Source organism: Salvelinus fontinalis, chromosome 15 (assembly GCF_029448725.1).
Source record: "Salvelinus fontinalis isolate EN_2023a chromosome 15, ASM2944872v1, whole genome shotgun sequence".
Classification (NCBI taxonomy): domain Eukaryota; kingdom Metazoa; phylum Chordata; class Actinopteri; order Salmoniformes; family Salmonidae; genus Salvelinus; species Salvelinus fontinalis.
Window position 1 is genome coordinate 30,572,602 of NC_074679.1, and position 19,961 is coordinate 30,592,562.

The window sequence follows — 19,961 nt, forward strand, 5'->3', positions numbered from 1 at the left end:
TAACCTGCAGAGTGCACTGAAACTCCTCTCAGCCTCACATGAAGACACTGGCACCACAAACAAAATTCTGATCAGCACCTCAACTTGGTCAAACAACCCCCGCACCTCCACTGGAAGCCTCCTGAGGACCTCTGCTGCCTCTCCACTGCTGCTACAGGGGTATTTGTTGTGAAAAAGAGGGATCTGCACTGAAAGAGAATCTATGTTCACCTCAGGGTACTGATCTAGAGACTCATCCAACTCCCCTGTGAGAAGCACACTTTCCAACTTTTGCAGGACGTGTAGTCAAAACGGTCGCCAAACTGAACCTCCACACCATCCAACACTTAAAAAAATTCTGCCCTATACTGATCCACTGCTTTGCCAGCAAATCGTCTTGAATGCGTCTCAATGGATTCAATAGAGTCAATCAATGTTGTTGCTTTCTCATACAGTCAAAGGTAGCTTTCGTCATTTCTCTTGCCCCTAAGAGATGACCGCACACACTCGACTGCAGCCTGCATACCAGAGACAGTCTGAGTTTTCTTCTGCAGTGAAATGTTTAGACATTCAAGCTCTCCAAGAACAGCAGAGGCAAGTGTGAGGCCCAACACAGTCTTGCCTTTGCTGAAGTGCTCAAATATGCCACTGGCAGTTGAAGCTGTCTTAAATGCAGTTTTTGCCATCTCCTCTAGGCTGCTGAGTACCCGCTCATACTGCCCTTGCACAGCTCTAATAGCAGTATTCCACACAGTCCACCTTGTTGGACATAGGGGTTTCAGGGTGGTCAAATTTGTATCTTTGGACGTGGCAATTGATTCAAAAATGCTCTTAAACTTTCCTGACTGGCCATAGAGGACACCTAACTGATGGACCCAAGAAAGGGAGTCCCGGATCAGTGGGGAGGCTGAGCAGCCAGCCTGTGTAATCAGATTTACACAGTGTGCTCCACAATGTACATAGAGGGCTAATGGCTGCTGCCTCCTCATAATTGCCTGTGCACCTGTGTATTTTCCTGCCATGTTTGAGGCACCATCGTAACTCTGCCCACGTAAGCCAGACATGGGCAAATTGAGCCTCAACAACACATGTTGCCACTTTCGCAATGCCCTCGCCTGTTGTCTCCGACACCCTGTATAGCCCAATAAACTCCTCGTGAGGGACAATGCCATGGTCAACATAACGCAGACAGACACTCTCCTGTTCAGAACCAGAGACATCTTGAGTACCATCAACAATTACTGAAAATTGTACAATCGGAAGAGACCTAATCTCAGCTGCAATGCCTCGAATGACTGTATTGGCCATGATGTTCAGAATTTCATTCCGTGCTTTGGGGCCTTTGTACATTGTGGTACGCTCTGTCAAACACTTCCGTAAAATGGGATCATCCTCTTCTGCCCTAAGTTTCAAAAGCTGGTATAAATTCCCACTGTCATCCGTGTGGCCTCTAAAGGCTTGTCCCTGTCTTACTACATGCCGCACCGAACTAACAATTTTCATCAAGCAATGCCTTGCATCCTCCTGCTGTTTACCCCACGCGCTGGACATAACTGGACACTGATTGGATTTAGCTGGTGTGCTGTTACAGTTACAAAGTGGCGGTGGGTTTGGCAATTTTGATGTGCTGTGAATTTTTCAATGGCTTTTCTCCAGGTCCTAAATCCTGCACTAATGAAGGCAGCATCTGCTCTTTGGCCAAAAGATGGCTGGCTTGAAAACCCTTGGCTACAGTGAAAACACAACACTCCTTTTATTGATGGATTATAATGTAGCCAGGGGAAATCGCAAAACCATCTCTCTTGAAACGTCAACACTCTGTTGGCAAGAGTTTGCGGTTCTATAAATTGTGGGTGTGGCTGATATGGTTTTGTGCCATCACTGAGGTAACTGGACAATGCTGTGCCACTGTCCCCTATACTGGTCCTGCTGGCAACAAGGGTGACACCTGGTCCTGCCGTGGCTGTGACACTGTCCTCTGAAGTCTCTCTCCCTAGCTCTTTCCCCACCCTCACTGACTCAGTCTGTCTCCTAGAAAATAAATAAGGTGTTTGCAGTACTCGTAACTACCGGTACCCAAAACTACACAATCACAACAGCAATACCATTGCCTTAAACAAATCTTAGTTCAGTCACCAGTTTAAGTTGAGAGTGGGGGTATCCATGGCCTTTTCCAATTATGTCCCTATTTTACAAAATAAAAAAATTGAGAACTTTTCATAATGTAGCCAAATAAAGACTCAACAAACTTACCTGAGACTCCCTGTCTCTGCCAGTCTGTCCCTGTATATCTGTCCCCAACTCTGCTGTCTGTGTGCCATCTGTTGCCTGCTCTGCCTAATGACATCATTGTGAAACATTTCCATTAGCATTTCACTTCTTTCTTATGAACATTTTATCAAATAGTCTTTGAGATATTAGGCTACTAGGGTTCTTACTTTGCGTTTTGGTGTACTGAAAAATACTCTGATATCCGTCTTTATTATGCCATTTTTCTACCTGGCTGGCTGGCTGGCTGGTTACACACACACTCAGTGTGTAGGTTATTTACAGTAGATGGGCTTCTATCATCTTATCTTCTATCATTCTATATGTGCTTTGATCTAAAAGGTAGCTAGCAAATGTGAAACGGATTGCAGTGACAAGAGTTGACAGCTGTAGGAGTTCTCCATTTACACAACATATGCTGCAACCTTTCGTAATTTTAATATAGTTTGTTTCATATTGGCTGGCTTCCAACAATAGCTGAATTTGCAAAGCTAGCGAGCACCAATTCCGTTTCTGTGGTGTTTGCTATAATCTTTGCTACCTGGTTAAATAAAGGTGAAATAATTTTTTTATAAAAAAGTTCACTAGCGACAATTTAGCTTTTGCAACGAGACCATTATATATAGTTGGTATGGTAGAAGAGAGTGTAGTTCTGTTCTGTTCAGTTTGGACTTCAGTTTATCGCTAACCTTATCTCAGGGACTTTGAAGCACTCCAGCTGCATGCTGATCTTGGAATAAACTGACGATAGCAAAGATTCCATCTTTGACGACGCCACATAAATGGAATAGGTACTAGCTAGCTTGATAGTTAATGTTTGCTTTAGTTTGCGTGCTAGCTCTGCAAATTCAGCTAGTGTGTGAACCCTGCCAACATAAAAAAAAACATTGCTATGGCCGATTGACTTGATAAACCTAACGTCAGCTACGTGCATTGAGTGCCTTTTATACAGTAGATACGAACCCTTTTTTACCTTGCCAGCTAAGGAACTGGCAGTGGATCAAACCATTGTGAGGAAAAGGGCGGGGGTCGCAATCTTTTGAAACTTACAAATGCGCTATTAAGTGTCTATAATCAGCATAAGTGCTTTCGTTGCGTATTAATAATATTATTGAAATTACATAGATATGTTTACAGTGCTATATTGTGGGGGATAAATCATATTGTTCCCAGGATGGGGGGGATCGTGTCACCCCCGTCCCACCTGGGATTTCCGCCTATGCATGCAAGTATTGATCAATCCACATCGCTAACATGTGCGTTTTCATACTTGAGAAATGGATTGGTCCAAGCTAACTTTTGAGGGTGATATGCCCCAGCGTTGATAATTCTCTATCCCTTTATTAGAGAAATGTCATGAGATAATTTAGTTCCTACCTTATACGTGATATTCAATTATATTTGTTGACCCAGTATATATTTTGAAAAAACACTCATTATGCTCAAATGTAAAATCTATATCAGACTTTGCTACTACAAACGCCCCGTTTAGCTACACATGATAGTGACCCGTGTCCAAGGTACAAACTACGTCACTGAATACAACATTCTGACATTTTAAAGAGACAGAACCCTACATCATTGTCTTGTAACAGGCAGGGCCATAATTAGGTCTGCCAGAGTTAAGCAGTAAACTTTTGGTAATTTTAGAGCACTCATTTTTTATCGTGATTAATCGCATTGCCTGAACGCGTTAAAAAAACACTGAAAATATCTAAAATAGATCATCTATACACTTGAAGCTGCAATGTGTAACTTTTTGGGTAACAGACCAAATTCAACATAGACATTTGAGTTATAGAGCTGCCATTCTCATTGAAAGCAAATCTAAGAAGCGGTAGGTCTGTTCTATGTACACTATTTCTATGCTTCCAGTTCTTGTAAGTATCTTGAAGAGAGGGAAAAATTGAAGTGTAGGGTCATTGAGGTTGGTAGGGATTTTGAGAATGGGGAAGGGTCTATTAGAAGGGCTCTTTTTTATTTTCTCAGAAGTACTGAGTTAGGTAGGAGGATTTAGAAATATGGAGCTAATGATGTCAGCAGTGATTGACCACACACACTCCAGCACAGTAGGTGGCAGCATGCACCTTTAACGTTAGTTTGCGGAATACCATTATATCATAGGAGGAGGAATTGGTACCAATCGTTTTTCCACAGGGGATTTTAGAAACACTTTTATGTAGGCTTACACTGGCATGACGTTTTTGATAACCGGGTAAATCGCTAGGACAAGGTAACGTATCAATATATTCCCCTACAAAATGGAATGCTAATTAGCTACGTTTTGTATTTATATTTAACTAGGCAAGTCAGTTAAGAACAAATTCTTATGTACAATGGCGGCCTACACCAGCCAAACCCGGATGACACTAGGCCAATTGTGCGCCGCCCTATAGGACTCGGTTGTGGCTATCATGAACAAGTACAAATGCCACGATAATTGTAATGTGATATTGTACCCCCTAGCTCGATTGCCCAATATATATCATCTATATATACTTGTGTTCCCTTATGTACTTTCTGTTTTGTGTTAATAAAATCAAATAAAAAAATGCCACGATGGTCTGGACGAGATTGCCGAATCGAAGCAAAGGTAAGAATCTCTGGATGAACTAATGTTACCTAAATTTAGTAATGAATAAATTGGCAGAATTCTGTGAACTGTCCTGTGCAAGTTTTAAATTGACACAATACCTGTTAGCAAAGGCGTCAGCTAGAAATGACGTGCGGAAGCTTGCAGGGATTTTTAGTCTTGCATGTCTACTTTGATGCTAATTAGCACTTTCGAATCTGAGTAAATAGAACTGAATATATTGATAAGTCACCTTGTCCGAGAGAAATTTACATGGTTATCAAAACGTCACGCCAGGGTAAGCCTACATGAAACGCAGCCCATATTTAAAGTATCTAAAATCCCTTATGGGAAAAGTGAATGGTGGAAAAACGATTTGATCCATTTCCCTGTTTGACCGCTAGGTTTTATGGATATTATGACACCACTGTGGGGCTCTGTCAAAGCAAGTTAACATTAAGGTTTAAGAAAGTGTGCTTTAACAATTTACTAGATTTTGCTTACCACTACATTGGACAAAAATCAAGACGTCAATATTCTTGGAACGCTTTTTGTATAAAATAATCTAAAACTATATCTAAATTTGAGCAAATGATTAAATCACAGCAAAACCTGCGATTAAAAAATATTTTTTTTAAATGGACAGCCCAAATCTAAATACATGGCTCTGGTGACATGTTGCTTTTCAGTGTCATAATAATCTCATTCTAAACAGAATATTTGTCACATTCTAAACAGAATATATTTGTCCAAAAGGTTGTTTACATGTCTAATGTATTCCTCTGACCTTATAACCTGAAATGTAGGACTATCAGGGCTAGATGAGTACACTTGCTGTCCCATGTGTACTGTTCCACCTTACCCATGGGCCAATCAAATTGGTGTTTCAAAATTAATTACTGACCTTTTATTTAATAATGCACTTTACATTGGCATGGGTTCTGTGATTTGTAAATACAAATGTTATGAGAAGATACCATTACAAACACTTTCATTTATTGAGTTAACAATAAAAAGAGGACATTGACACATACAATTAGAAACGGTAATAGAATTACTATTAGGTCAGTGATTGTAAAAAGGGAGACCATAAAGTGCAGTGGTACTTCATAACTGCTGAATGTATCAATTTGACAATGCCATTTAGTGCAAAATTTCAACTTGAATGAACACAATGTAGATAAAGAATTGAGTCTAACCATCTCAAATACTGCTGCATGATGCAGCAACAGATTCAATGTCCAGCATCAGGGAATTCAAATAGGCATGTAGATCACTTCAGAACCATAGGGCAAGGATGTATAAAAGATTACACGATTTCAAATAATAAATGCATCCTAGATAACATCCTTGTCAACTAAGCAAGGACTACCAAAGGTCCTTTAAGTGAATTACCATATTAATGCCATTTCATTACACACAATGCCTCAAGCACATCCAGGAAAAAACATTTCAACATGCCTTTTACCAAATTAATACAATTGATTAAGGAGTGTAGCCTACATGTGAGCAGTACTCAGGACAAAAATTTGACATTTTATTCAAAAAGGTAAAACCATAGAATATCAGTAACTTTCTAGATTTGGTCAAAAATGAAACCTCTTAAGTATTTTGTTTGGTATTTGAAGCATTATAAGTTGGATATAAGCAAACAAAACTGAAGAGAAAGTGTTGCTTCACACTTCAGTTTACCCTTATATTAAAGGGCTAGTTTGTTGGGGTTGTGCAATTCATTTATAAGCAAGGCAAGCCAACATGAGAACAAAATGTTTAAGTCATCTTGTAAGAAAAAAATTAAAGTATACAAGTGCTACAAAAACTATAAATACTTTAGCAGTAAAAAGTACATACACAGCATGTTGTGTTAAAATAGGAATATTTAACAAAATAGTTAATACAAAAATCCAATGGATGGGATTACATTTAAAGCATTTCATAAACTGTGTATACATACAGTATACATACATGTACACTACCAGTCAAGTTTTAGAACACCTACTCATTCAAAGGTTTTTCTTTATTTTGACTATATTCTACATTGTAGAATAATAGTTAAGACATCAACTATGAAATAACACATATGGAATAATACAATAACCCAAAAAGTGTTAAATAAATAAAAACATTTTATATTTGAAATTCTTCAGATAGCCACCCTTTGCCTTGATGACAGCTTTGCAAACTCTTGGCATTCTCTCAACCAGCTTCATGAGGTAGTCACCTGGAATGCATTTAAATTAACAAGTGTGCCTTGTTAAAAGTTAATTTGTGGAATTTCTTTCCTTAATGCATTTGAGCCAATCAGTTGTGTTTTGACAAGGTGGTGGGCCATACAGAAGATAGCCCTATTTGGTTAAAGACCAAGTTCATATTATGGCAAGAACAGCTGAAATAAGCATAGAGAAATAACAGTCCATCATTACTTTAAGACATGTCAGTCAATCCGCAAAAATTCAAGAACTTTGAAAGTTTCTTCAAGTGCAGTCACAAAAACCATCAAGCGCTATGATGAAACTGGCTTGCATGAGGACCGCCACAGGAATGGAAGACCCAATGTTACCTCTGCTGCAGAGGATAAGTTCATTAGTTACCAGCTTCAGAAATTGCAGCCCAAATAAATGCTTCAGAGTTCAAGTAACAGACACATCTCAACATCAACTCTTCAGAGGAGACTGTGAAACAGGCCTTCATGGTCAAATTGCTGCCAAGAAACCACTACCAATAAGAAGAAGAGACTTGCTTGAGCCAAGAAACGAGCAATGGACATTAGACCAGTGGAAATGTGTATTTTGGTCTGGAGTCCAAATTGGAGATTTGTGGTTCAAACCATCATGTCTTTGAGATGCGATGTGGGTAAACGGATGATCTCCGCATGTGTATTTCCCACTGTAAAACATGGAGGTGGTGTTATGGTGTGGGGGTGCTTTGCTGGTGACACCGTCTGATTTATTTAGAGTTCAAGGTACACTTAACCAGCATGGCTACCACAGCATTCTGCAGCGATACGCCATCCCATCTGGTTTGGGCTTAGTGGGACTATCATTTGTTTTTCAACAGGACAATGACCCAACACACCTCCAGGCTGTGTAAGGGATATTTTATCAAGGAAAGTGATTGAGTGCTGCATCAGATGACCTGGCCTCCACAATTCCCCGATCTCAACCAAATTGAGATGGTTTGGGATGAATCGAACTGCAGAGAAGGAAAAGCAGCCAACAAGTGCTCAGCATATGTAGGAACTCCTTCAAGACTGTTGGAAAAGCATTCCAGGTGAAGCTGGTTAAGAGAATGCCAAGAGTGTGCAAAGCCGTCAAGGCAAAGGGGTGGCTATTTGAAGAATCTCATAAAATACATGTTGATTTGTTTAACACTTTTTTGGTTACTACATGATTCCATAGGTGTTACTTCATAGTTTGTCTTCACTATTATTCTACAATGTAGAAAATAGTCAAATAAAGATTAACACTTGAATGAGTAGGTGTTCTAAAACTTTTGACCGGTAGTGTACATTTCACTAGAATCAGTGAATAATCTGTCTGCACTGAAAGCAGAGCATAGACAGAATATATAAAGAAATTTCACTTGAACTATGTGTCACAGACCCTCCATAATGCTTTTAAGGTAATTTGTCACATTAATGGTGGTGAAGGGAAAGGGTTATGCCAAGTGTCTTATGTCTATTATAGCATTACATAGATAGCAGTATTAGGATGGGTTATTGGCCAAATAGTTCAAGTGACGTGTGGCTAAAATGCGCTGTCGGCATTTAGAGAATGAGAGACTTAAGGGTAGGAAGGAAAACACTTGGTCTTTGCCATCTCACTCTCTAGTCATCTTTGCAATGAAAGGGAAAAGGGGGATACCTAGTCAGTTGTACAACTGAATACATTCAACTGAAATGTGTCTTCCGCATTTAACCCAGTCACTGGTCCCGAGCTTCATACAGCAGTTTGGCACCCTGTTAGGGAACAGATGTAGTACAGGCAGAGCTATACAAAATAACTATACAGCCATATACACACACACAGTACGCAATGGCGGGTCTGAAGCTTGGATATCACAACATACATTTTAAGTCAAATATAACATTCCTATTAAAACACAAGCCAGACTGTTATTGTGGTGTACCTTGTGCATGGCAGCAAGCCAGGAAGAGGCGGTTTTCTTGTCCTCTGCTGCCTCCATGCGTAGCTGCTTGGGGTCCTGAGAGCCCATTGGTTTGTAGTGGAGCAACATGCCACTGGCCCTGCAGTTTCCACCTGGATACAAAACACAAAGTTAGGCAAGGTTCAGTAACACACTCACTATACTTGTATAGACTCAAGGCTTTAGCTCAGATTGAAACCAAAACAGCTACCGGATGTTCAAACTAATGAACTTTGCGAGAAACGTACATAATAACAAACAAAATGATAAAGAAACCTAGCAATAGACTTAAAATGAGAACTTACAGCAAGTGTACAAAACATTAGATACACCTGCTCTTTCCATGACAGACTGATCAGGTGAAAGCTATGATCCCTTATTGATGTCGCTTGTTAAAATCTACATTCCAATCAATTTATGAAGGGGAGGAAACGGCTTAAAAAGTCGTGCTTTATTAACCTTCGAGACATGGATTGTGTATGTGTGCCATTCAGAGGGTGAATGGGCAAGATAAAATATTTAAGTGCCTATGAACGGGGAATGGTATTAGGTGCCAGGCACACTGGTTTGAGTCTCAAGAGCTGCAACGCTGCTGGGTTTTTCGCGCTAAACAGTTTCCCGTGTGTATCAAGACTGGTCCAGCCAACTTAACACGTGGGAGGCATTGGAATGCTTTCAACACCTTGTAGAGTCCATCATCTGATGATTTGAGATTGATGAGGGCAAAAGGCAGTGCAACTCAATATTATAAAGGTGTTCCTAATGCTTTGTACACTCAATGTACATTTGCTATGGTGTGCCCTAATGAACATGACCCTGGTCACAGGCAGAGGGGCAATGGGATTCACTCTGGGTGTATAATCACACACATAATACCCCCCCCCCATGGAAGCATGCATACGACAAGGATTTTAAGGATGTTGCCTTTGTTCTACCACTGATATCAAATGCATGTACAATGATGGCAAAGGCATCCTTATCAAAAGCAGGGCCACAAACGCTGCAGGCAGATGAAGATAAGATGGGGATGAATAAGGGAGAGTGGGGGGCAAGGGAATACAACAGCGCTAACCTTCAGAGATATACTGACTGTCCAGCAGACTGGTGTAAGTGTGTATGTCATTCTCTAAGGCCAAAAGCAGAAGGGCCAGGCCGCCCAGAGGCAGGGTGAGAGAGGGAGAGAGTGTTAATAATATACCAGAGAGGAAACAGTCAGGTACCAACACCAACTTACTGTACTTACCATGCTGTTGGATCAGTTATGGGGTTTCAAATCAATACAATGAAGAGACAAAGTAATCAGAATTTTACTGTGGATTTATGATTACACTTCTGGTCATAAAGAGGAGAGAGCTGGTTCCTCCACCCACAGGAAGCCATAATGTCACTTGATCAATAAGCTTTCAACAAGCTGCACTGTATCACTGCTGTACTCTCGTACTGAGGGAGATAAAGCCAGGCTGTTAACCACAGGACATCTGATCCAGAGCCTTACCTTCGGGGGTGGACTCCTCTGTCAACACCTGCATACTGGAGATCCGAGACAGCTCCACCTCAAAATGGCTCTCCCCATCTAAGAAGAGATACCTGAGGAGAGGGAGAAATAAAAGAGCAAGAAAGGAGTTGAGACAAAGTGATGTACTGAAAGTCTTTCAGGTGAACAATTTGTATTTTTCTAGTGGTTCTATCAAAGCATGTACTTTCAGCATTAACCTAAATAACACCATTCTAGATACGTTTCCTGTGTGCCTGTGTGAAATATAAAACACTCACGATACCTGTGGTTGTTGGAGAGACGACACATCATGGTCTCAGACTTCTCGGAGGTGCCCAAAGTGACAATAAATGTACCACCTGAGTTTGACAAAGTAGTAATGTTACCAATGAGTCAAATTAAACAAGCATGCCAATCAAAAATCCCTAAGAATCCATCAAACTGTAGATACCTCCCAGTCCACTGGTGTTGTTATTCTAAGAATACAGCATTGATTGACCATGCTAACATGACCCCATTAGTCCAACATGCTACAAGCCTTTGTCTCCAGTTCCCCCTCCCCACAGTATGTCCCTGCCACTGCAACCAGCCCTTGCCCTGGATCTCATCATGCTGCTAATGGGTTTTTCATTACAGGCCTGGCTGAGTGATGCAGTGTGGAGGAGTCTATTTAGAACCACACTGGCTAGCCCTGCTCACTACAGTCCCTATACACACAGCTGTTAACATAGACAGGTCTGTGTGTTTGGGTGTCCTCCCGACACGATTGATTCTTCCCTTTAAACTCACCTCCCATAAGCACTTTAAGCTGTTTGTCATAGAACTCCATTTCCTTCTGGGAGACCCGGCTGCACTCTCCACACTGCCGGACCGGGTCAACGAAGCACATCCGGGGAAGAGTCACCTTCTTACTGCAGCACTTATCACAAAAACACCGGCCACACCGCCGGCAGTGGTGCTGAACACCAACAGAACAGGAGAAGGAATGCAGAGGGCGTGATGAGGGTAAAGGAATGCACAGTCCCATACATTCCAGAGATCTTAACTGTGCAAAAGCATTTAAGGGCTACAAAAACAGTTTGGGTCCACAGTCAGGTAAAGCCTAGGCCTATAACTTGTAATTTATCTGATATATTATGGGATCATAGTAAAGTAAGTCAAACCTTTCTTGTAAGGAAGTCAAATTTTTTGGTGCACTGCATACAGCTTGGGCACTGTAAGAGGAACAGGACATTAGCCAACAGTTAGTTGGTTCACTCAAGTTCAAACATGGACACAACAACCTCTATCACAGTTTAAATGGATTACCAAAATACCTCTCCCTTTCAATAACACAATCATCACAAACCTCATAGTAGCATAATCCCAGACTGTAAAGTAACACTGACTGTTTTAAAGTAACTGTCCAATGAAAATATCACTTTAAAAAAAAGTGAATATTCTGTTAACTCATACCCAAATAATGTTGTTGACTCATCCTATACTCATATGTGGCCAAATCAGAAATTGGAGAGAGAAACCCCAACTCAAACACGTATCTCAAACAGATGTTTTTAAAAACGCTTGCCATTTCCTCAGGACGAGCTGGCCAATCATCAGTCTACTTGCATGAATATTTTTCATGACATGTGTATGCCCACACTATTCCAACTCAGAAAAGCTGCTTTTTAACATTAGGGCTGGGAATTGCCAGGGACCTCCCGAAGTATCGCGATACTTAGGTGCCGATACGATATGTATTGCGATTCGATATAGAGATGCACAATACATCGGTGAGCATATCGGAATTGGACGATATGAGCTAAAAATGCCAACATCGGCCCGATGTCTAGTTTAACGCCGATGTGAAAAACCGATGTCAAAGCTGACGTGCATACCTAATAGGTATTACCTATATAAAGTGTGTAGATGACGTAATGATGCCACGAAAAATAGAGCAACAGAGAACAAAAGCAGAAAAATACTAAGGTCACACTTCCAACAACTTAACAAGTTCAAGTCAAGCAGTCATATATAAGAGTAAGAAAATTTCAGCGAGACAACTCAAAGGCAAAATCCATTAACGCCAAGATAATGGAATTCATTGCCCTTGACAATCAACCGATCTGTCGTTGATGATGTTGGCTTTCGCCGACTGGTCGAGCACCGGTACACACTACCAAGTAGGCACTATTTTTCAGATGTTGCCCTACCGGAGTTACACAGTATTGTTATAATGCACATCTATGAGCTACTTGTTATGGGTGTCACTGGTATTAGCTTCACGACTGACATTTGGAGCAGCGATGTCAGCCCCATGAGCATGCTGAGTCTGACAGCACAGTGGGTCGACGAGGATTTAGTTCTGAGGAAAGCCGTATTGCATGTTCAAGAATGTGCTGGTTCTCATACCGCTGCTGCCATTTCAATGGCATTTGAGAACATGTTTGAAACATGAACACACTCCTAGCACCATTTGAACAACTGACTCGAGAAATAAGCTCAACTGTGTCTGCAGCAGACGTGATACCCTCTGTCATGGCATTGAAAGGCCTGCTCAACAAAACTGCCGACAAACTGTGGGGTTAAAACTTACAAAAGTACTCGAGGCTATGAACAAGCAATTCGGTGCCATTCTCGCCAAGCCTCTTTACAGTGTTGCCACCATGCTCGATGCTAGGTACAATGACCGCTACTTCGATGCAGACAAGAAACAGGTTTTACGTGAAATGTTACATACACAGCTGGACAAGATGGAAACGGACCGAAGAAAAACGCACAGAAGAAGAGGCAACGGACAGAGCTGAAGCTTCACTGCTTGACATGTATGATGAAATCCTGGTTGAGACTGAACAACTTAACAATGAAACAGCACAGCAAGTAAGTGAAAGAAATAGGTTTTGATGATGATTTACTGGTAATGGGGACATGTGGAAATGCCAACAAAATAACTTTTGTGTGTAACCTTCATTTAACTAGGTAAGTCAGTTAAGAACAAATTCTTATTTACAATGACGGCCTACCCCAGCCAAGCACAGACAACGCTGGGCCAATTGTGCGCCGCTCTATGGGATTCCCAATCAAAGCTGGATGTGATACAGCCTGGATTCAAACCAGGGACTGTAGTGACACCTCTTGTACTGAGAAGCAGTGCCTTAGACTGCTGTGTGTGTTAACTATTTAACTGTACTAGAATGTTTAAAAAGGCTGCTGAAATTGTAAATATCGGTATCGTTTTTTTTGTCAAGGAAAATACCAGAATCGGCCAAAAATGTCATATTGGTACATCCCTAATTTGATACGGATTTTATTGCAATGCAATGTTCCTAACATATTGCTCACCATATTTCATGAGAAAACAAGTTTTGATGTCATGGAAATAAGTGCTGAAAACTAATTGTCTCCCTATTTAAAAAGATGGAGAACATGCTATGAAGGAAGAATACTGGAGTTTTGGTGCAGGTACAGCTAACTAACACAAAAATAATTGTTATTGACAATACATCAAATCATTTTGACTAAAACAATCCCGATTTGTAACTGTTTTGATTCCCCCCCCCCCCCCCATTACTATTCAACATAGTTAATTACCATTATCGGGAAGGGAGAAAATTAACTATAATTCAATTTATCGATCATATTTCATAGAAATGTGGAAACACTCGATAGTTACTTTAATACCACCACATCTTAAAGCTGTGACCATTCAAACACACATAGGTGGAGAGGCAGTGAGGTGTGAAGCTGCTGGGAAGGATTACTGTATTCCATCACACAGCCATGTCCCATGCCCATCCCCCACATTCATTCACTCACACCCTCCATTGTTCCCTTTCTTTGACATTCTCTTGCAGTCCAGGGCAGCATCACTGACAACAAAACAGTGCTTTCAAATGTAGACCCAAGATCATGGACCACTGGCATGTGTACATCTCGCAGAGAAGGCGAGAAATAAGGTTTTAAGCTAACTTGCCGTCATATGAACAGCAATTACTTGCCGAGGCAGGTGGCAGCTTTTGTTCTGTATTTTGGTAGACCCTGTTGGAGTTGCAAAATACTGTAGCTAGCTAACGTTAGCTACTGTAACGTTAGTGATGGCTCCATGTTGCACACTTTAGAACGTTAACAACTGTGGCTAGCTACCGGTAGCGCTTGGCATTTACAGTTAACAAACTGCAGAGCACTGTTAAAACGAAACCCTGCTATTTCTACAATTATCTTCTTCAAATTAGATTTTAACCTAACCCTAACCACACTGCTAACGTTATCCTTACCCCCTAAAAAAAAAAATATATATATATATATTTTTTTTTACAATAGACAATTGTGACTGTGGTAACTAGCTAGTGACAACCCTACCAGATAGAACAATGAGTCTGGTCTACTAACTTTGGTTAGTTAGTTATACAAATATTTGACCCTATTGCACTGACAGTGGCCAGCAGCAGCAAGTATGCAACGCCCAGTTCAGGGGGCCAAGTCCGTTTGTCTAAGCGGCGTTGCCCTCTTGTTATTTCAGCCCCAATAGTCACTTACCTCTTTGTCCGGGACCCACTGAGGTTCATCTAACGAAAAAGGGCTGTTAAACGCTCCATTCTCCGGGACCATTCGAAGTCCACTTGGGCTTCGAACCAATTTCTTGCCATCAGGCACTGAAGACATTTTTCCACAACCAGCAATTATAAAAATAAAAAAAATCCGCCCATACCCCAAAGACACGCCTATTTAATTGATTGACATATCCGTTATCCAATATAAATACTTGGAGTAAAATTACTGATGTCATGTGATGAACTGTATTGCGTTTTATATCAAAATGTGGGTTGGACTTCGCTGTCCGTGAGACGAGAAAAACATGCTCTCGTGTTTGTCAATAAAGCACTTCTGAATAAGCTACCTTCTTATTTATCATCACTCAGAAATATTAGAATTAAAATTCATAAAACCAGGTCTCAAGCATGGATTACACTTGAGGCCCATGCGATTTCCACAGAGTTGGGTATGGCTACCTTTTCCTGTTACGCTCCTTGCCTATGGAATAGCCTGCAGACTAAACTTAAACTTGACTCTTGTCCCCCTTGCCCATTTTAAATATTTATTGGAGGATTTTTATTTTTGTATTGCTTGTAACTGTTTCGGGTAATGCTATTGTGCTGTTAGGGAAATCACCTATGTGTAAATGTAATCTGTTGCTGTATTTTTTTGTGTTATCTGTGATCGTTTTGTTTGTCTTGTTTAGTTTCTTAATCATTGTACCTAAACTGTATGTGTAAACATGTATACGCAGGGCCCAGCTGTAAAAGAGACCTTGGTCTCAGTCTGTGTTCCTTTTTGAAATAAAGGTATAACAAAAAAAACTGGAGCAAACGCAAAGTTATGTTGTTTTGGTTTTATGACGCCACCCATTGGCTGTGCCAGTCAAAAAAGTCATGTTTTTGCTCATGAAACAATTTCTTTGCAATATAAAATCCTACATGCTTTTTTGATTATAAGAAATACATACAACCAATAAATAAAAAGCAATTTACGGTTTCTATGCCGGTAGTTTTCCATGTGGGCCAATCAGTGAATTCTGAAAACTATGCAAGGATTGTTCCATGGGGTGTGGTTTTTGGGCATTCTTTTAGAATCCGTTTCTTTTCTTCCATTTGTTATAGTGTTCTAACGATTAATATGTTATTGTTCTTAGCTCCATCCGTTGACAACAGACATGTGAAACGATTCTGGGGATAAGCATGGGCATGGGTGGCGAGTTGATATGTAAAACTTGACTATTCAGATTTACATTTGGCCATATAGTCTGTTAAAAATAAAATAAATATAAAAACTTTGGGAGCCATGCCATTCTAAAGATATTTATTCTATCAGTAAGATTCATGGGAAGATTGTTCCATTTAATTAGATCTGCTTTCATGTTGTTGATTAATGGGATAAAGATATCTTTATATATACAGTGGGGAGAACAAGTATTTGATACACTGCCGATTTTGCAGGTTTTCCTACTTACAAAGCATGTAGAGGTCTGTAATTTTTTATCATAGGTACACTTCAAATGTGAGACACGGAATCTAAAACAAAAATCCAGAAAATCACATTGTATGATTTTTAAGTAATTAATTTGCATTTTATTGCAAACAGTTTTGCGGACAGTCTGAGCACTGATGGAGGGATTGTGCGTTCCTGGTGTAACTCGGGCAGTTGTTGCCATCCTGTACCTGTCCCGCAGGTGTGATGTTCGGATGTACCGATCCTGTGCAGGTGTTGTTACTTGTGGTCTGTCACTGCGAGGAAGATCACCTGTCCGCCCTGTCTCCCTGTAGCGCTGTCTTAGGCGTCTCACAGTACGCACATTGCAATTTATTGCCCTGGCCACATCTGCAGTCCTCATGCCTCCTTGCAGCATGCCCAAGGCACATTCACGCAGATGAGCAGGGACTCTGGGCATCTTTCTTTTGGTGTTTTTCAGAGTCAGTAGAAAGGCCTCTTTAGTGTCCTAAGTTTTCATAACTGTGACCTTAATTGCCTACCGTCTGTAAGCTATTAGTGTCTTAATGACCGTTCCACAGGTGCATGTTCATTAATTGCTTATGGTTCATTGAACACGCATGGGAAACAATGTTTAAAGCCTTTACAATGAAGATCTGTGAAGTTATTTGGATTTTTACAAATTATCTTTGAAAGACAGGGTCCTGAAAAAGGGACATTTCTTTTTTTGCTGAGTTTACATTGGATACTGCCACTTAAATACTGTTGTCAGTGTGTAATACCTTGTTAATTAAATGTAAGTATAGTGGCTGGTGGGGCTCTACTTGGGGAGACCGAAGTGAGATGAGTGGAGGCACCACACATACTTCAGGGAAGTGTCTGATGCACTCCCAGCCACCTCAAACCCTCCACCTGCATTCTAATATTGTATATTTTTTCAATTTGTTCAAGACTCATTCAAGATTTTAGATTGCCTAAAACATGATCACTTTTGAAGTGTTTGTATGATGATTACAGATAGGGTATTTAATAGGGTATTTAATAGTCGTTGGATTTAATGAACATCCAGTAGGGGGCGCTGAGAGAACGATAATTCTCCTGTGTGTATCTCCTCTCTCCACTGCCATGCTCTGCTCTGTGATCATGCTCATTTATCAGACCAAAGAATGATAGAGAGACTAATAAAAACATTTGTATAGTTTTATTCAAACAATTTATACCATATAATATATTTTTTCAGAACAAACACTTCACCACAGTTCAGGCTAAATGGATCCAGCCAGCACAGCAGTCATCCTAAGGGAAAGGGGCTGGAAGTTTGGGTAGTTACCAATTGTGTTCCTATTGCCAGTCTAGCCCAGGACATCCCCAAATATACACACACTCAAGCCCAACCCCAAACAAAAAAAAGTTAACTTGGACAGTCTGGTGCATTGACTGTGTCACAAATAATAGGGTGATGTCATCATTAAGATTTCCCAGCAGTGTTTCACTAGTTCAGGGCATGTTGTCCTTCTCCATAAGATTCTGTGCACCACCTCAAGTGACTCAGAAGCTGTGTTTACACTGCCAGCCTAATTCTGCTATTTGTTTTATTTACTGGTCTTTTGACCAATCGGATCAGCGCTGAAAAAGATCTCATGTGATTGGCCAAAATGCCAATTTGTGGAAAAAAGGTCAGAATCGGGCTGCCTGTGTAAACGCAGCCATTGTACCACTGCTCATAGGATTACTTGCAAATTACTCACTACTCCATGGTTCACTCTGCTCATGACAACTTGCTTGTTTATCATAAAAATATGTCCTGTTCCTTGGATAGTGTAACCGGTCTTGTCAATTTAACCCTAATTAGTAATGTTTCACCCCTCTTTAAGTCATCCTGGTGAGGGACTGGGGAAGTTCCTGGGCCTATGATGTCTGAAGTCAAATGTAACAGTCACCTTCCTTACATAAGAGAACGCTATCACACATCCCCATCAACAGACCACATTAACAGTCCACCCAACAAGCAACCCAAACCCATGTCAGTAGGATCATGTCTGTGGACCTAAAAAAGGCACACTTCGGAAACGAGCAAACGTTAACTTGAAAGTTTTGAGAACAAAGTAAAACAATGTAAATGTGGGGGTGACAGCAAGTCCTATAATGGATAAATAAAAACATTTGTTGAATTTTTTGGTTGGATATTTAATCTAATGAAGTCCAAGTACTTCAGCTTAATTTCACTCTTTATACATAGTCTTACTCTTGATTCATCATTCAACATACTGAAACAGATTGGTACAAATTAGTAAACAATGTCTTTACTCCAGATTGTAACAGTATTTGTATGCTATTACTGGAAAATGCATTTGATTGTAACAGGTTCTTGTGTTAAATATCTAGTGCAGTCAGTGTATATCAAAACTAGCTTCGCTAGCCATCTTCTGTTCTGTGACAATCCTGAGAAATCGACCAGATCTACTTAATGTGCCAACAGAACGATCCTGCCTCATAAATTCACATACATTTTGAGCAGTCTCTTGACATTGCAGTAACATCATGAAACTAGAAGCAGAGCTATCAGTTTCAAGACCTCTGATACAAAGAAATAAGATTCCCCAGATCAGCATAGGAAATAAAATAAACCATCATTTACACAACCCAAATGTAAAACATAAAACTTAATACAACAAGCTCATCTAGCACTTCAATAAGAACACACAGGACATAAATTTGGATGAAAGGGGGTGAGACAGCAGAGTTAAGTACTCTATTGGGACCTCCTGAACTGCTCACATATTCCATTCAAGTGATAACCAAATGATTTAAGTTACGATTTAGATCTGTGGAGGTAAGGTAGGACAAAGCAACCACACACACAGAAAATACAAAAATGAACATTCTCTCATTTGAGCACTTAACTATAAAATATAGGTGCATACATACATCCACACACACACACATTTACACTTGACTTAGCGTTATACATTTGTCATTCATTATAACTAATCTCATATTGCTCGATATATATTGATAGAAAAAAAGAGAAAATATTTCAATAAAAACACCTAAGCAAACCAGTGATGAGATCAAAGTGCAATGAGATTGTGAAACCTACGTACTGTAGCCAGCTGTATACCTACAACGGGGAGGGGGTTGTTCAGGAGACTGACCCCATGACCTCTGTCACCTCTCCACTGGAACATTCTGAGTTCTGACCTTCAATGCGCCAGGTCAGTGTGGCTGGCACTCAGGTCACGACTCTTTCTCAGATGATTATTTCGCTCCTAGAGTAGGCAGCAGAGAGGGCATAGGGTTCAGAATAGGTTGAAGAACTAAAGAGAAACAGTTAATGTACACGGTCCACATCACAGACAAAACATCCTTCACATTTCCATGGCGAAAAGGTCTGTTTTGCTTGAATATGGAATACAGACATGAAGGGTTCATGATTGATTACTGTTGAAGTATTTGGGGGAATGTAGTATACAATATAAATGAGATGCCAATATGCTGAAATCTGGTGCACTACTGTATTCTGCAGTCACACTCTTA

At 40.4% G+C, this 19,961-nt stretch overlaps 2 protein-coding genes and 1 pseudogene across 5 annotated transcripts in view; all 3 read right to left on the minus strand.

Moving 5' to 3' along the window:
- LOC129811761 (transcription factor IIIB 90 kDa subunit-like) overlaps positions 1–3,664 on the minus strand; it is a 60,437-nt pseudogene extending 56,773 nt beyond the window's left edge.
- A 2,129-nt stretch (positions 3,665–5,793) lies between these two features.
- LOC129811764 (zinc finger FYVE domain-containing protein 21-like) lies at positions 5,794–15,163 on the minus strand. Of its 2 annotated transcripts, XM_055863333.1 has the most exons (8): positions 14,976–15,163; positions 11,624–11,674; positions 11,250–11,418; positions 10,744–10,819; positions 10,461–10,552; positions 10,038–10,091; positions 8,948–9,078; positions 5,794–8,777 (listed from the first exon to the last, which is right to left on the minus strand). In XM_055863333.1, exons 1-8 carry the CDS (start codon positions 15,099–15,101, stop codon positions 8,742–8,744), a joined length of 735 nt encoding a protein of 244 aa, XP_055719308.1. In that variant the 5' UTR covers positions 15,102–15,163; the 3' UTR covers positions 5,794–8,741. The 2 variants fall into 2 exon arrangements, with proteins under 2 accessions (XP_055719308.1, XP_055719309.1); XM_055863334.1 differs by lacking the exon at positions 10,038–10,091 and having other exon boundaries at positions 14,976–15,162.
- A 2,447-nt stretch (positions 15,164–17,610) lies between these two features.
- The window catches only part of LOC129811765 (kinesin light chain 1-like), a 32,116-nt gene continuing 29,765 nt past the window's right edge, over positions 17,611–19,961 (minus strand). For all 3 annotated transcript variants that reach the window (XM_055863337.1, XM_055863338.1, XM_055863336.1), the window contains one exon: positions 17,611–19,693. In XM_055863337.1, coding sequence (XP_055719312.1) covers positions 19,628–19,693 — 66 coding nt within the window. In that variant the 3' untranslated portion in view covers positions 17,611–19,627. The remainder of the gene's footprint in view (positions 19,694–19,961) is intronic.

What these genes read in the sequence shown, in the direction of transcription:
- LOC129811764 (XM_055863333.1), bottom strand. Translation starts at nt 15,101, where the DNA reads ATGTCTTCAGTGCCTGATGGCAAGAAATTGGTTCGAAGCCCAAGTGGA. An exon ending in CGTCTCTCCAACAACCACAG is followed by an intron (nt 10,553 to 10,743) that starts GTATCGTGAGTG and finishes CCCTCTCCTCAG; the next exon opens with GTATCTCTTCTTAGATGGGG. An exon ending in GGCTTGCTGCCATGCACAAG is followed by an intron (nt 8,778 to 8,947) that starts GTACACCACAAT and finishes GTTCCCTAACAG; the next exon opens with GGTGCCAAACTGCTGTATGA.